Below are 16,731 nucleotides of genomic sequence, written 5' to 3' on the forward strand. Positions count from 1 at the left end.
CTATATTGGTATAGCTCTTCACCAGTCTCTCATCTCTGCCTCTTGGCCTTCCTCCCCACCAAACTCCTACTTCAGCTTCCGCCTCTGACGCCTCCTCTTCCCAGTCTTTTTCCTCTTCTCCCTCTGACCACTCATTGTCATCGGATCACGACTCCCCTGGCTCCGAGCCTCCTTTCACTGATGGCAATTGGCCCTAGCGCCACTTACTGTTCGGCTCCCTTGCCTTCTGACCTACCAGTCGCTACGGTTTACCTGGTAGCATCTTTTTCAGAATGGTTCTCAATTGAAGCCGCGTTCTGGGATGAAGTGTCACAATGCTGACACAACTGGAGATGTAATATGGACAATGTTTTAATGTAGCAGTTTGAAGACTTAAGTTCTATGCTTAAGTTTTGTCAGCAACGTTTTGAGCATTTTCTATCAGAAAGCCAGGTGTTGAATATATTGAAATGGAATAACACAGCAAAAGCTCATGTCTTTTGGAATGGTTCAACGGGGTACAAAAGAGGGGGTTGAATTAGTGTCTGGTATTAACACAAAAGTGGGACGTCTAATGCCTAATGCGGCCCCCGGGGCTTTCTATCTGATTCTCGGGGCTCTCCTTTGGCCTACCCCCTTCCTAGACCTCACCCCTTCACCAGTCCTGTTTTTGTCTGCCTGGAACATGTCATTGAACTGGAATAATGCCTTTTGCTCGCCTGAAAGCTGGATGGCTGGACAAACTTCTGACTTCTGCATGGCTTGAAATGTCATCTTTTGAACGAGGTAAGAGTCACTTCTGTTGCTCAGTCCTCTTGTTTGATTTGGCCCCACCTACCTCTGGCATGCAGGGCCGCAGGTGGCGCTGTGGGTTAAACCACAGAGCCTAGGACTTGCCAATTAGCAGGTCGGCGGTTCAAATCCCCGCGACGGGGTGAGCTCCCGTTGCTCGGTCCCATCTCCTGCCAACCTAGCAGTTCGAAAGCACATCAAAGTGCAAGTAGATAAATAGGTACCGCTCTGGCGGGATGGTAAACGGCGTTTCCGTGCACTGCGCTGGTTCGCCAGAAGCGGCTTAGTCATGCTGGCCACATGACCTGGAAGCTGTACGCCGGGTCCCTCGGCCAGTAAAGTGAGATGAGCACCGCAACCCCAGAGTCAGCCACGACTGGACCTAATGGTCAGGGGTCCCTTTACCTTTACTTATGTGACAGCAGCCACAATCCTGGGAACGGCGTCAACTATCTGGCTAAACCAGGTGAGGGGAGCCAATGGGTCTCAAACCCTCAGTGAGTTAGGGGCTCCCCCTGCATGCAAAGATAGGCTCCAGTGATTTGAGTGGATGAGACCAACAGTTGGTCCAATGGTCAAGAAGGCGGTTTCTGCACTTGCTGTAGACAGAGGGAAGTGAGGGGCAGATGGGGTTTGTCTACCTGGGCAGGTAGCCCATCTAGGAGAAGGAAAACTCTGATCCTAAACCTTCTCTGCCTTGCAGAATAACTTCAGGAGAAGAAAATAATCATATTTTTTTATTTATACCCCGTTCTTCCCGGTTCAGGAAACTGGGCTCAGGGCAGCTAACAACAAATTTAAAACGCTTAATTGATGCTACGGTATAATAAAATCAAGAGTCAAAAATCAATTTAGGGGGGAAATCCATCCAATAAACATTAGATGATCACCAGGGCTAGCTGGCTAAATTAGTCCTATTTGGGCCAGTGAGGAGACCACGGGAGAACCAGCTGTGGGATCCCAGAGCGGGTAATCTTCACAAAAAAGGGGGGGGGGGAGGAAGGGGAATAAAAGATCCGGCTAAGTTCAAATTGAAAGCCAGGCGGAATAGCTCTGTTTTACAGGCCCTGCAGAAGGAAGTTAAATTCTGCAGGGCCCTGGTTTCGTAGGGCAGCACATTCCACCAGGTTGGAGCCATCACTGAGAAGGCCCTGGCCCTGGTGGAGGATAATCTAACTTCCTGAGGGCCCAGGACCTCTAAACTATGATTATTCATGGACCTTAAGGCTCAGGACAGGAGTAAACCCCACACAAACCCAGAGTGGAGTCCCTAAGCAGCCAAGCTGGTGCCAACTGTCTTCCTCGGATTTCCTTTGGACCCCGTCAGCGAGGCCAAGAGGTCTTGTCATCTAGACAGCCCAGGACCTCCAGACCCACTGCCCAGGCTGGCACCCCAGGGAGGTCGCTTTGGTGCTCCTAACACAGCAGTTTGACTTCACCTCTGGAGGCGCACTCCATTGTCTCTCAAGACAGACGGGTGCCAACAACCAGCAGACCCCTAATTTTGACATAGTCACACTTATTTGGGTGAACAAATAAGCTCCCCCCCCCCAAAGACATGTCACACGCAGGGTCCCGCAGGCCATAAATCCACCACTGGCTGTTTTCTACCTCCCCCCCCCCCAAATTTAGCTGTTTTCAGATTCCCAGATTACGAGTTCCCCAGATTATGAGTCTACCGCTCTTAACCAGTGGCGTAGCGTGGGGGGGTGCAGGGGGGGCCGGCCGCACCGGGCGCAACATCTGGGGGTTAGGGTTAGGGGGCGCAAATCCACGGGTTAGGGACGCAAATCCACGGGTTAGGGGGCACAAATTACTTGCCTTGCCCTGGGTGCTGACAACCCACGCTACGCCACTGCTCTTAACCACTACACCACACTGGCTCTCTTGCAGTTTTAGAGTACAACCCTCACCCTGCGGACTGCAGCCTCGCTGCACTGTCCTGACCCTGCGGATTGCAGCCTGACAGCCCAATCCCAGCCCCTCTCCAAAAGGGGTTGCAGCTGCCTTGATTTGAGAGCAGCTCTTTTCTTCCAGGCAAACGGGGCGAAGGCTGCAGCCTTGCAGAGCAAGCAAGCAGCTGTCGAGCTTTCTTCTCTTTGCACGGAAGGGTTAAGCAGACCGAGGCTGCCTTTCCCAGAGTGGTCGGGGAAAGCCATCGGGAGCCTTGGGGGAGGCCATCATTTCCTCTTCCTCGCCTTTTGTGGCGGAGCAGCTGCAGCAGCCGCAGCAGCAGGAGGCGGCGACGCGTCCGGGCAGCTTGGCCTCCCGCGCGCCCTTTTGCAACCAGGCGCCTCTGCGCTCGCGGGAGCAGGTAAAGCAGCTCCTTGCATTGCACCTTGCAGAAAAAAGAAAAGGGGAAAAAGAGCAGGCTGGGTGCAGCCCCCAGTGCGCATGAGCGGCTGGGCTGGCGGGGACAGGAGAAGGGCAAAGGCTCGGTGGGGGGCGTCTTTGGCTGAGCACCTAGCTTTGGAGAGCTGCAAGGGACCCTCAGGGGTCATCCAGCCCAACCCCCTTGCAATGCAGGAATCTCAGCTCAAGCATCCATGGCAGGTAGCCAGCCAACCTCTGCTTGAAAACCTCCAAGGAAGGAGAGTTATAGAGTTGCAAGGGATTCCCAGGGTCATCTAGTCCAACCCACTGCAGTGCTGGAAAGCCTTGCCCAACTGTATAGGTGCTTACTGTATTCTTCCTGGGTATTTTGTGTGTGAGAGAGAAAAGCTAGCCATTCATTGTTTTCCTTTGCACCTCCCCGCCCCCCTGAAAAACATAGTGTGGGTGCCCATCGCCGCCCCCCAGCCCAGCCCAGCAACCTGATCTTTGGGTGAAATGTAGCTCCGTTGGCAAAAGCACAAGACTCTTAGTCTCAGGGTTGGGGGTTCGAGCCCCACTATTCTCAGGTATCAATGAAAACATAGATTGAGAATGAAGGAATAAAAGGAAAGGGGGGAGAAAGGGGGGAATAGATAAAAGAGCGGGGGGGGGCAATTAAAAGAAATAGAAGGAGTTAAGAAACTTAAGAACTTCCAATTCTTTGTCTGTCAGCTATATAGAAACATTATTTGATTTGTCCACTCCAAAATAACATCCAGCACAGCTACAGTGGTACCTCGGGTTACAGACGCTTCAGGTTACAGACTCCGCTAACCCAGAAATAGTACCTCGGGTTAAGAACTTTGCTTCAGGATGAGAACAGAAATCGTGCTCCGGCAGCGCGGCAGCAGCAGGAGGCCCCATTAGCTAAAGTGGTGCTTCAGGTTAAGAACAGTTTCAGGTTAAGAACAGACCTCCAAAACGAATTAAGTACTTAACCCGAGGTACCACTGTACTTTCTATAAATTGGTATACCTGAAGGAGCGTCTCCACCCCCATTATTCTGCCCGGACACTGAGGTCCAGCTCCGAGGGCTTTCTGGCGGTTCCCTTGCTGCGAGAAGCCAAGTTACAGGGAACCAGGCAGAGGGCCTTCTCGGTTGTGGCACCCGCCCTGTGGAACGCCCTCCCACCAGATATCAAAGAGAAAAACAACTACCAGACTTTTAGAAGACATCTAAAGGCAGCCCTAGTTAGGGAAACTTTTAATGTTTAATAGATTATTGTATTTTAATATTCTGTTGGAAGCTGCCCAGAGTGGCTGGGGAAACCCAGCCAGATGGGCGGGGTATAAATAATAAATTATTATTATTATCATCATTATACCTTCATACTTTGAACCCAAAAGTCATTATTTCATCATCTTTTTCACCCAAAAAGTTTTACGAGAGGCTTCCAATCTTTAGTAAACGTTAACCACGACTTTTCTCTGATCAAATGTGTCAATTTCGCCACCTTGAATAATTTTAGTAACCGTTCCTCAGTTGTTGGTACTGATGAGTCTTTCCGTCTTTGTGCATGTAAAAGTCTCACCGCCATAAGTATAACTTGGCTGCTGTAATCATGTATCTTTCCAATTCTTTCTCATCTCTCTGCATCTTTTTTTCCTTTTCCTCATCTCCCAGGAAAAGCCCCCTCAACTCCAGCGGAGAAACAGCCGTGTTGCCTAAACATGCCCTAAGCCTCTTGTTGGAGCAGCCAGAGAATGGGTGGATAATTCAAGCTGCGTCCGTCTGTCCTGCATACTTTCGTGTATTTGGTTCTGGCATCCCTGATCAAATCCAAGACCGCGAGAGTGTGACCCGGACGGCCGCTGTTCCAGAATTCATCATGAGACACAAAATGGTCCCAGAGAAAGGACAAACTCAGAACACAGACTTCCGGGACCGGGTCCCCATGGAGCAGTCAGTGTCCGGAAGCGGGAACCAGCCGGAGGAAAAGCTGCGCCAAACTGGCCTCGAGCCTGGCGAGGCGTCGGAGGGAGCCACTCGAGCGTCTCCTGAACTCGAGGCCGGGAATGACCGAGGCCCGACGAAGAAGGAAGTCCCAGAGAAGATGACGAACGAACCGGGAGAGAGGCGGTTGAAATACCTGGACCCTCGGGCCGCCTCCAAGTCCCGCAACGCGGGGTGGGCGGGCCCTGAGCGACTGGAATCTGAGCCATGGGAGAACTCCAAGTCTTGCTTGGCCTCCATGGAAGGAGCAGCTGAGGCCTACCGGAAGTTCAGAGGCCTGCCGGATCTCAGGAGGGAAAGCCAGGGGGATTGCAGGACCCCCAAGATGGAGGATGAGAGGACGGCGAGGGAGGATCTCCTCAGAGAAGATTTGGCCGCTATGGAGGTGCAGAGGACTCTGTTCCGGGAGTTCCGCTACCAGGAGGCCGAAGGTCCCCGCGAGGCCTGTAGTCGCCTCTGGTACCTCTGCCACCGGTGGCTGAAGCCAGAGAGGCACTCCAAGGAGCAGATCCTGGAGCTGGTGATCCTGGAGCAGTTCCTAGCCATCCTTCCCTCAGAGCTGCAGAGCTGGGTCAAGGCCAGTTGCCCCCAGACGTGTGACCAGGCGGTGGCCCTGGCAGAGGACTTTGTGCCCAGGCGGCAAGAAAATAGGCGCCTGGAGCGGGAGGTGAGAGCACTTTCTTGAAGCCGTCCCAGGGGGGCGCTTCCATTTCGTTTTTCGTGTGGAACGGAAGTCAAGTGGCCAATCTGCATAACAGCCGGTCGTTGTGCACATTCTCCAGACCTCTTGGAGAATGTGCACAAAACCCAAAGAGGACATTGGGCACGTCTCTCAGCCATCATACATCATCTCCAACAAGCCTTGGAGAACGTGCATACGTCAGCTTGATTTTGTACATTCTCCAGTCGTTGCGCATAATCTCCAACACGGCTTGAGAATGTGCATCAATTCACAACCGCGTTTTGTACATTCTCTGGCTGATCTGTCTTGATATCAGGCAGGTTCCCTTCCTTGCACTCTTTTCAACACCTGCTCAGCACATTTTTGTTTAGCCAGACCTGCCCAAATTTATAGAATGGTTGATGAGAGTTTTGATCTGTTATTTTGACTTTCCGAAAGCCTTAAATTATTGCTATTATTCCTTATTCCGCTTTTTCAGTGTATTTCATTGACTTTTTAAAATAACATGAAATAACAACACCCCCCCCCAGCCAACATTGCCCCCTTCGTATTCCCCACCCACCAAATACAGATCCCTTATGGAATAAAATTGTCCCAAAGTGTCAAGTGCGAGTCTGGATGGTGCCACTGGGAGTGACAGACCATTGCATATTTAATATGGGTGCCATGTCACTCTGAAGCTATCCTCTTCTCCTTTTCCAGCTCATCCCTTGACTTCCGTAGTTAAATTTTCAGAGAGCGCTAATGTCCATCCTTTTTTGTTTCTACTATGGTCATTCTAGATGCAGGGACTTCCAGTTTTGAGCAATAAGTTGTCTAGCAGCTAAAAAAAGGAAGGTGATTAGCTCTTTCCATCTCAAATTAACGTTACCTTCATCAGAAATGGTTAGCAAAACCAAGGTTTGGGGTGTGGTTAATTATTCTTATGGATAGCTTTATTCTTTTTATCTTTTCCATAAACTGCTTTGAGGTTTGTTTTTACTGTCAAGCAACGTATAATTTTTGTGAACTAAACATAAGCCTCTCATATATAGATCATGGGTAGGCAAACTAAGGCCTGGGGGCCGGATCTGGCCCAATCGCCTTCTAAATCCGGCCTGTGGACGGTCCGGGAATCAGCGTGTTTTTACCTGAGTAGAATGTGTCCTTTTATTTAAAATGCATCTCTGGGTTATTTGTGGGGCCTGCCTGGTGTTTTTACATGAGTAGAATGTGTCCTTTCTCTGGGTTATTTGTGGGGCATAGGAATTCATTCATACAGTGGTGCCTTGCAAGACGAAATTAATTCGTTCCGCAAGTTTTTTCTTCTTGCGAGTTTTTCATCTTGCGATGCACGGTTTCCCATAGGAATGCATTGAAAATCAATTAATGCGTTCCTAGGGAAACCGACTTCAGACCAGGTCCGGGGACAGTCTGTCCCCCGACCTCTTCTGAAGGCTGGGGGGGGGGGGACAAGGGCTTTTCTTCCCACCCCCAGCATTTTAAAAAACCCGGGACAGCGGGAGGGCTTCTCCGCTGTTCGGGGCGATCTTAAAATGCTGGCGGGCGGCATTTTAAAATCGCCCCGGGACAGCGGAGGACTTCTCCGCTGCCCGGGGCGATTTAAAAGCCCCTGGGAAGGCAGGCAGGGGGGACAAAGACTTTGTCCCCCCTGCTGCCGCTGCTGGCGGAGAGTTGCCGGCATGCCGAAGCCTGCGCGCGCTGACATCAGCGCACCCAGGCTTCGCGGACCTCTCCGCCAGCAGCGGCAGCGCTGCCGCTGCTGGCGGAGAGTTGCCGGCATGCCGAAGCCTGCGCGCGCTGACATCAGCGCGCCCAGGCTTCGCGGACCTCTCCTGCCTTCAAAAGCCGTCCGGGATAGCGGGAAGCGCTTCCCTGCTATCCCGGACTGCTTTTAAAATGCTGGCGCTGGGGAGCAAAGCCTTTCGGCCCCCGCCAGCCTTCCTGGACCTCTTCTGAAGGCCGGAGGGGGGGGGAAAGGCTTTGCTCCCCACCGCTAGCATTTAAAAGAGGTCCCCGGAGATTTCCCTATGGGCTTTCGTCTTGCGAAGCAAGCCCATAGGGAAATTCGTTTTGCGAAGCGCCTCCAAAACGGAAAACCCTTTCGTCTAGCGGGTTTTCCGTCTTGCGAGGTGTTCGTCTTGCGGGGTACCACTGTATATTTTTTTCAAAATATAGTCCGGCCCCCCACAAGGTCTGAGGGACAGTGGACTGCTGAAAAAGTTTGCTGACCCCTGATATAGATGGAGCTGGTAGATAGAGATATTCATATATGCATACATTTTTCAATTTTGATTCCACCCCCTACCCTGCTGTGTTTCAGAGGGCGGCGTTAATCCAGGAGGTAGCTTTGAACTTCCACACGGCTGAGCCGTCCCCAGCTATCCCCAGGGAGAAAGCACTTCGCTCCAAGGTCAAGCAAGAAGGAAACGGTGACACTGATTCGGAGGGTATGGTTTTTCTTCTTCATTGTCCCTTCCTTCCTTCCTTCCTTCCTTCCTTCCTTCCTTCCTTCCTTCCTTCCTCTTTCTTTCTTTCTTTCTTTCTTTCTTTCCTTCTTTCCTTCTTTCCTTCTTCTTTCTTTCTTTCCTTCCTTCTTTCCTTCTTTCCTTCTTCCTTTCAGTTGGCTTTTTCTCCCTGGCACCATCTCCCATGCCTGATATTTTTGAGATTATGTGGTTTTTCAGATTAAAATTTTACAGTCACATTTCCAGCATAAAACATAAAATCCCTTGGGATTTCGACACCTATAATTCCTTTTAAAAAAGGCTTCAGGTTGTGTTTTATTTTTTTAGAAAAAAAGTTATTTTAAACATTTTTAAAACTCATATATCATTTCCCAAAATTCGTTTACTAACATTTCCACCATGTAAGTTAAAAGGTGCCTTATTTTTCCATTTCCAACATACGTTTGACCCCGTTTTATACATGTTTGCTAATTTACTGGGAGTTAAATACCAACGGAACATCATTTTCATATAATTTTATTTCAACATGTAATATGCTGTGAATTTTAAATCCCGATTCCATAACTTCTCCCATGCTGTAAATTGTATATCATACCCAAAATCTCAGTGTATCATTACTGATTTAACCTGTTAGTAATGCTATTATTCCAGAGAGTATACTATTATTAACTAGTCTTTATAATCTTTATAAATGCCTTCCAAGTGTCATTATATTTATCCACACTCAGCCTGCGTCTAAAAGCATTTCGTTCATATGTTGGCAGAGTTGCCAAAGCATTATCTTTCTGGTGAATCAGTGTCAGTCTTCCGGCAGAAGTAAGGGCACAAAGAATCTGCGTTGTCCAGCTGTCAAACCCCAAATAATGGGTACAGTCAAATCTTGGTTCTTGAATGGCTCCATTCGACTCCCGAATGCCCAAAACCCAGAAGTGAGTGTTCCAGTTTTCGAATGTTCTTCGGAAGCTGAATTTCCAACACGGCTTCCTCTTGTGTGCAGGAAGCTCTTGCAACCAATCGGAAGCTACGCCTCAGTTGTCAAATGTTTCGGAAGCCGAACAGGCAAGAACAAGCCGAATGTTTGACAACCGAGGTTTGACTGTACGTGGTTTAGGATCATTTGTCTCCCAGGGTAGTTTGACATCTTTCCGCAGGGCCTGCAAGACGGAGCTGATCCGCCTGACCTTTGGTTTGGACTCAGTCTGACCCTTATGGTTTTGATCTATGGGCTACTATTAAAATGAGGCTGCATTTTAAATTGTATTTTCACCCGTATTTTAATAAATTGTTTTGTTTTTTTGTTTCCCCCCATTATGTTTTTATTGTATTTTTACTGGTACGGCTTATATTCTGGCCAATATGGTAGTTATACATCCTAGTATTTTTCTCCCAAAATTTGTAAGCGCTGCACATTGCGTAAACATATGTTTCATATGATGAGATGGACCATTGACCTGGTCAGGCCTCCTTGACGTCCTTGTGTAGCTTCTCAGCTTCTCTCGTCTGTCCCTGCAGGTGACGACGGGTGGGTGATCGAGGAAGCACAAGACAATTCCCCTCTGCAGGATCCTGAGCCGGCAAAGATCTGCGGGTCCTCGTGGGACAGGATACCTTGGTCCCAAGAGGATGGAGAAGCTTCCGTGAGTCACGGCGGCGGCGGCCCGCAAAGGAGCAAGGAGAAACGCCAAGAGCAGAGGGCGTCCGAGAGCGCCCCTTGCGTTGGGGACGGAGGAGGCCAGAGCCAAGCGGTCGTCGTCAAGAGGAGGCGGCGCAGTCGAGGGAAGAAGACGTGCGGCGTGTGCGGGAAGACCTTCAGCCGGAGCACCGTGCTGGCGGCGCACCAGCGGACGCATACAGGCGAGAAGCCCTTCATGTGCCAGAGCTGCGGGAAGTGTTTCAGCTTCAAGTCGACGCTGGTGGCGCATGAGAGGACGCACACGGGCGAGAGGCCCTACACCTGCGACCAGTGCGGGAAGAGCTTCACCGTCAGCTCAGTGCTGACGCGCCACTACCGCGTCCACATCGAGAAGGAGCTGTTTGGCTGCTCCGAGTGCGGCAAGAGCTTCGCCCAGAAGTCGCAGCTCCACAACCACCAGAAGGTGCACGTGCGGGAGAAGCCCTTCAAGTGCGCTCAGTGCGGCGAGGGCTTCAGCCGCGGCTCCAGCCTCAAGAAGCACGAGGGCTCGCACACGGGCGAGAAGCCCTTCAAGTGCCCCGACTGCGACAAGTCCTTCAACACGTCCTCGCAGCTGGTCAAGCACCACCGCGTCCACACCGGGGAGAGGCCCTACACATGCGCCGAGTGCGGGAAGAGCTTCAGCCAATGGCAGATCCTCATGGTCCACCAGAGGACCCACACGGGCGAGAAGCCCTTCAAGTGCGCCACCTGCGGCAAGTGCTTTTCCGACCGCGCCGTCCACATCCGGCACCAGAAGGTCCACACGGGCGAGAGGCCGCACCAGTGCGCCACCTGCGGCAAACGGTTCACCCACCGCACCGTCCTGGTCAAGCACCAGAAGATCCACATGCGGGAAGCCTTGAACATGCTGCGGCTGCAGGAGGAGGAGGAGCAGAGGCAGCGGTCGGAGCCGCCGCCCGAGGGAGCCTCGTAAAAGCTCAGGAGCATCGCCAAATGCCTTGGGAGAGACGCCATGCAGACAACCATTTGTTCCAGGGGGATTGGGAGCTGTGGGGTCCTCTTAGGTGTTGCTGGGCTCGCATCAGCCTTGGGCAACGCAGCCAAGGACCAGGGCGATGGTTCCCCAACCCTGTGCTACGAGTAATCCGGATGGTGCCTTCCAGATTTTGTTGGACTCATCTCCCATCAGTGCTGCTCAGAGAAGACAGGAGATGCAGTCAAGTCACATCTTAGAGGGCCACACTCTTCCCCCCTTTTTTATTTTCTTTTTTGATGCGCATTGCCATTCATTTATTTTTTTTAATGCATTTTCCAATATCCAATTTATACAACGCATTTTTTCCATCATACAGTATTTACGGGCTTCCCAACCCAGTGCTCTGAGGCATTCTAGATATACAGTGGTGCCTTGGTTGTCAAACTTAATTGAGTCCATTCGATTCCCAAAACGGTTCGGAAGCCAAGGTGCGGCTTCCGATTGGCTGAAGGAGCTTCCTGGTACTCATCAGCCGCATCAGACGTTCAGCTTCCGAAAAACGTTCGCAAACCGGAACACTCACTTCCGGGTTTGCGGTGTTCGGGAGCCAGAACGTTCAAATCGCAAGGTGTTCACAAACCAAGGTATGACTGTACCTCGTTTTGCTCCATATCAGGTACTTCACCCACCCAAATTTCCCCCTTTTCGTTATAGTTGCTCATAAAGTTACCCCAGCTTGAAAGTTTATTTTGGAATCATCTTCTCCAAAGCTTTCCCACTCGTCCCTTATCCGATGGTCATCCTGGTTCCTTATTTCGGCCGTCATATTAGCCAGTCCTGCAAATTCTATCCGCTTCTGCAGCCGTTGTTCTTGGAATTCCTCTCTCCAATTTTTAGAATAGACTGTTCTAGCTGGTTTCCTTTAGCTGTAGTCAAAGTGGTTCCTTCCAGATGTTGCTGTACTCCCATCGCCCATCCTTCTCAGCTGGCACAGTCAGGGATGATGCGAGATGTAGCCAGAGAGCCACAGCTTTCCCCCATTCCTGATATAAACAAGCTAACCATGGTTTCCCCAAGCAGAGATCTTTTGCTTTTGTTCCAGAACTGAAGTGGATGCTTCTCATCTCCAGAATTTAAAAGGGGATGCTTGCGAGCCTAAAGCTCACGGAGACTCGCCTCCCCGCTCCCCAATAGGTCGGGTAACCATGCATTTCCCATTAAATCTGATGGCCCACAACTCCCCCCCCCCCATTTCTGGTTCAAACCACGGTTCCTCCACACCTGCAGTTTAGAATGCTGCAGCTTTGCCATCCCAGATTAACCCCACTGTAGTCTGTAGCTGCATGCACACATATCGTCTTCCGCAACCTGGCGTCTTCCGGATGTTTTGTCCTCCCAGTGCTCATCAGCATGGCTGGCACTCAGCGATGAGGGAAGTAAAGGCTAGTATGACCCCATGGCAAACCCCTCTATGAGGCTTTGGTGGCAGGTTTCCATGCCTTCGCCTCTGAGTAGGGGAATAACACACATTCGCCCTACTCCCACCTGGCTGGACACCACAGACTGGCCCCCAAGGTACCCACACACCACTGTAAGCTTCAGTGGGGTAAAATTAAGAATGGGGAACACCTGGCTCTTAGGGGGCTATCGGTCTCCAGCGCCCGTCAAGGCTGACCATTCGCAACCGTGGCCGCTCAGGCTGGTAGGACTTGAACCGCCATGTTGGCTGACCCTGCCAAAGTGAATTATTATTACAGTGGTACCTCGGTTTTCAAACTTAATCAATTCCGGAAGTCCGTTCGAGTTCCGAAACATTTGAAAACCGAAAGCGGAAGCCTCAAAAACAGAGGCGTTTATCTTCCAGGTTTTCGGCGTTCAAGTTCCGAAATGTTCAACTACGGAGGCGTTCTAAAACCGAGGTACCACTGTATTATTATTATGATTATTATTATTACCATTATTATTTCTATTATGATGGTGATCTAATGTATTCCTATCCTGCTTTTCTCCCAAACTTAAGGTGGCTTGCAGTGTTTAAACCAGGCATAATTAACTTCAAATAAAAACAAGCAGGTTAAAAGCAGAACGTAAAATACATAAAACCAGTGCTAAAAGTACAGTTTGCCCTGACAGCCTGGGGTCAGCTTCATCTGTGTCTACAGTCTGAATAAGAAGGTCTAATCCTGCCTCCTTCCTGCAACCCCGGCCTCTTGCCCACTAGATGTTTTGGACTGCAATGGCCTCGTTGGCTAGGAGTTGTAGTCCGGCAGCACCTGGTGGGTGAGAGGCTGAGAGCAGCTGCTGTGAATCGGGGGTGGAATCCAGCACCCTCACTCTGGCAGCACAAGGATTTACATTTGCACAATGGAACTTCCTGGATGCCAAGATCCAAGTTAGGGACAAGTACTCTTTGGTGAGAGAATCTTAAAAGTATGCCCTTCCAACGGAGTTCCAAAACATCCCCTTTGTTTCTTTCCAAAGTTTCCCTCTTTCCCCAGCATAGGAAAATGTACACACTGGGTAAGTTAAAAATTGGTTTAGTTACCAATTCTCCAAAGGTCAGATTCATGTAGTTGAGCTGGTGGCAGAGTCATTGGCATCTGTCTGGTATAGGAACTCAAGAGTGGCTTGTGAAAGCCATGCGGTTGAGCTGCAAGAACCAGCTCTAGCCTTTTCACATGCTGAGCTTCTCAGGTAGGTGAACAATAGTCTTGATTCCCTATATCCTCCCCAGGTCAGCTAAGCCTGGCAGGACAGCTTACTCTATGGTCTTAACCCCTTCATGCACTAATTAGACTTGGGCATGTTGATTATATGTGGCTGGTTATCCCACACTTTCTGTCCCACAAGCTTCCTAAATCTGCTTTTGAGGGTTGCCCAGGAGGAGGGAACTCCAGAACAGATTTAAGGGGTGCATGGGAAGCGGAGGAGGGCAGGAGTTTTGTTGCACCAGCAGAAATCCTTAGGCTAACGGAACCAATGACTTATTGCTACGTTGTACTACGGGAGGGTTGTTGCACTCTTCTCATCATTCAATAATTCCATTTTGCCAGTCGGAATGATTCCCCGCCTCTCCTCTTGCCACATGCTGCTCTGACACAAACACACCCCGTCAATTTTGGGGTGTGTGGAGGGAGGGGAACTCCTGTTGCGCAAGCAGAAGTCCTTGCACCGAGCTTCCACTGTGGGGACTTGTGAGGTGATCCCCACTCCATACCTCCTCAAACTATCCTGAGCCATTCTGTAATAACACAGAAGCCCGAATGCCAAAAACTGGAAATGACAAAACCTCTCTGAACGTTGCATCAAGACTGACTTGCTGCGAATGGTGAACAGGCCAAAAGAGGCCCAACAAGCCGCACTCTTTCTCCAAAATGGCGGACCCCACACAGGAGTCCCTTGGGGAAAAAGATTAAATCCCACCAAAGGAATTTTCTGGATTTGAACTCCCAGCAGGCAGTTTCCAAAACTGGATAATCTGGAGTCCATCGTCTGAAGGGCCACCCAAAATGGTTTGTGTGCACCTCCTTGCTATAAAAGCTCTTGGCTTGGCAATCGAAAACTTCCGCATTTATGGGATGCCAGCGAACCCGCCTCTCTCAGAGTCCTCGTCTTTGAAGCTATGCACTCGGTTGAACGGATGACGCATCTAGATAGACGGTTGAAGCAGCGAGGAGTCTGTTGGAGTTATCTGCATGTGCATTGACTAGTAGTGGGTAGATTATTTTTTTCTTGGGGTGGGATGGGGGAGGAAACAGTTCTTCATTGAATTGTTCTTTGGGGGCGCAGTTCTCTCAATTTCTGACTCCGGAGACTTGACGACATCCTGTCCTCGTTATAACAGTAAGAGAGGGTATTGTATATGATAGAAACTGATTAAAGAAAAACGTAAGAAGTGCCTAATAACTGGACCCGTCTCTGAGAGGTTTTCCTTTGGCTCCTCTTTGTTTAATGCTGGGACTGAGGTGCTAAACGCCCCTTCCAGTTCTGCTCTGGTGCCTGATTTCCACCTGCGGAAGCAGTCGAGTTCTCTGCTGGGTCCGGCGCTCTGGGTAGAGACCTATTGCGGTCTGGAGTGTCTGGAGGCGGTTGGAGGATGGATGGCGGCTAACAGATTGAGGTTGAATCCTGACAAGACAGAAGTACTGTTTTGGGGATACAGGGGGTGGGCAGGTGTAGAGGACTCCCTGGTCCTGAATGGGGTAACTGTGCCCCTGAAGGACCAGGTGTCCAGCCTGGGAGTCCTTTTGGACTTGCAGCTGTCCATGGAGGCACAGGTCAATTCTGTGTCCAGGGCAGCTGTCTACCAGCTCCATCTGGTACGCAGGCTGAGGCCCTACCTGCCTGTGGACTGTTTGGCCAGAGTGGTGCATCATAATAATAATAATAATAATAATAATAATAATAATAATAATTAATAATTTATTTATTTATACCCCACCCATCTGGCTGGGTTTCCCCAGCCACTCTGGGCGGCTTCCAAAAGAATATTAAAATACTCTGATACATCAAACATTAAAAGCTTCTCTAAACAGGGCTGCCTTCAGATGTCTTCTAAAAGTCTGGTAGTTGTTGTTCTCTTTGACATCTGGTGGGAGGGCGTTCCACAGGGAGGGTGCCACTACCGAGAAGGCCCTCTGCCCAGTTCCCTGTAACCTTACTTCTCGCAATGAGGAAACCACCAGAAGGCCCTTGGTGCTGGACCTCAATGTCCGGGTAGAACGATGGGGGTGGAAACGCTCCTTCAGGTATACTGGATGTTCTGGTTATCTCCTGCTTGGACTGCTGCAATGCATTCCACTTAGGGCTACCTTTGAAGGGGACCCAGAAACTGCAACTATTCCAGAATGCGGCAGCTAGACTGGTGACTGGGAGTGGCTGCCGAGACTGGTCCTGAAAGACCTACATTGGCTCCCAGTACGTTTCCGAGCACAATTCAAAGTGTTAGTGCTGACCTTTAAAGCCCTAAATGGCCTCGGTCCAGCATACCTGAAGGAGCGTCTCCATCCCCATCGTTCAGCCTCATTGTTCAGAAATAAACAACTATCTGGCTTTTAGAAGACATCTGAAGGCAGCCCTGTTTAGGGAAGTTTTTAATGTTTGATCTTTTATTGTGTTTTTAATATCCTGTTGGAAGCAGCCCGGAGTGGCTGGGGAGGCCTGGCCAGATGGGCGGGGTGTAAGTAATAAATTATTATTATTATTATGCTCAGCAAAGTGTCCTGCGACACTTGAACGGCTAATGCTAACCCATTTATTGCAGCATCGGCTAACAGAGACTACTGTCTGCTTCATTACATTAAGGAAGCGAGAGATCCTAGCGGGCTCCGCATATAAGTTCGAGAGACGCAGATGATGGGTGGAAGATTGTGCATGTGTGAGAGGAAATGAGAGGAGATGGGATAAAGGTAAAGGGACCCCTGACCATTCGGTCCAGTCGTGGCCGACTCTGAGGTTGCGGCGCTCATCTCGCTATACTGTACAGCTTCCGGGTCATGTGGCCAGCATGACTAAGCCGCTTCTGGCAAACCACAGCAGCACACAGAAACACCGTTTACCTTCCCGCCGGAGCGGTACCTATTTATCTACTTGCACTTTGACGTGCTTTCGAACTGCTAGGTTGGCAAGAGCAGGGACCGAGCAACGGGAGCTCACCCCGTCGCGGGGATTCGAACCGCCGACCTTCTGATCGGCAAGTCCTAGGCTCTGTGCTTTAACCCACAGTGCCACCCGTGTCCCTATACCCATCTTCAAATATCTCAAGGGCTGTCACATGGAAGAGGGAACAAGCTTGTTTTCTCCTGCTCTGGAGTGTGGGATTCGAACCTATGGCTTCAAGCTACAAGGAAGAAGATAAACACCAGGAAGAAC

General features: G+C 50.3%; 2 protein-coding genes across 2 annotated transcripts in view; one reads left to right on the plus strand and one right to left on the minus strand.

Moving 5' to 3' along the window:
* Positions 1 to 16,731, minus strand: part of LOC308580541 (uncharacterized protein) — an 87,250-nt gene that overhangs the window by 37,534 nt on the left and 32,985 nt on the right. The window lies entirely within an intron of this gene.
* LOC308580414 (uncharacterized protein) lies at positions 426 to 14,767 on the plus strand. The gene is made up of 5 exons (XM_081181994.1): positions 426 to 765; positions 2,809 to 3,085; positions 4,769 to 5,765; positions 8,104 to 8,230; positions 9,761 to 14,767. The coding sequence occupies exons 1-5, from the start codon at positions 684 to 686 to the stop codon at positions 10,855 to 10,857; spliced, it is 2,580 nt and encodes an 859-aa protein (XP_081038120.1). The 5' UTR covers positions 426 to 683; the 3' UTR covers positions 10,858 to 14,767.

The sequence above is a fragment of the Podarcis bocagei genome (assembly GCF_964188305.1).
Source record: "Podarcis bocagei genome assembly, chromosome: 2".
Taxonomy (NCBI): Eukaryota; Metazoa; Chordata; class Lepidosauria; order Squamata; family Lacertidae; genus Podarcis; species Podarcis bocagei.

Coding starts and splice junctions, on each gene's coding strand:
- LOC308580414 (XM_081181994.1), top strand. CDS start 684: ATGCCTTTTGCTCGCCTGAAAGCTGGATGGCTGGACAAACTTCTGACT. Junction 3,086..4,768: donor CTCTGCGCTCGCGGGAGCAG/GTAAAGCAGCTC, acceptor CTCATCTCCCAG/GAAAAGCCCCCTCAACTCCA. Junction 5,766..8,103: donor ATAGGCGCCTGGAGCGGGAG/GTGAGAGCACTT, acceptor GCTGTGTTTCAG/AGGGCGGCGTTAATCCAGGA.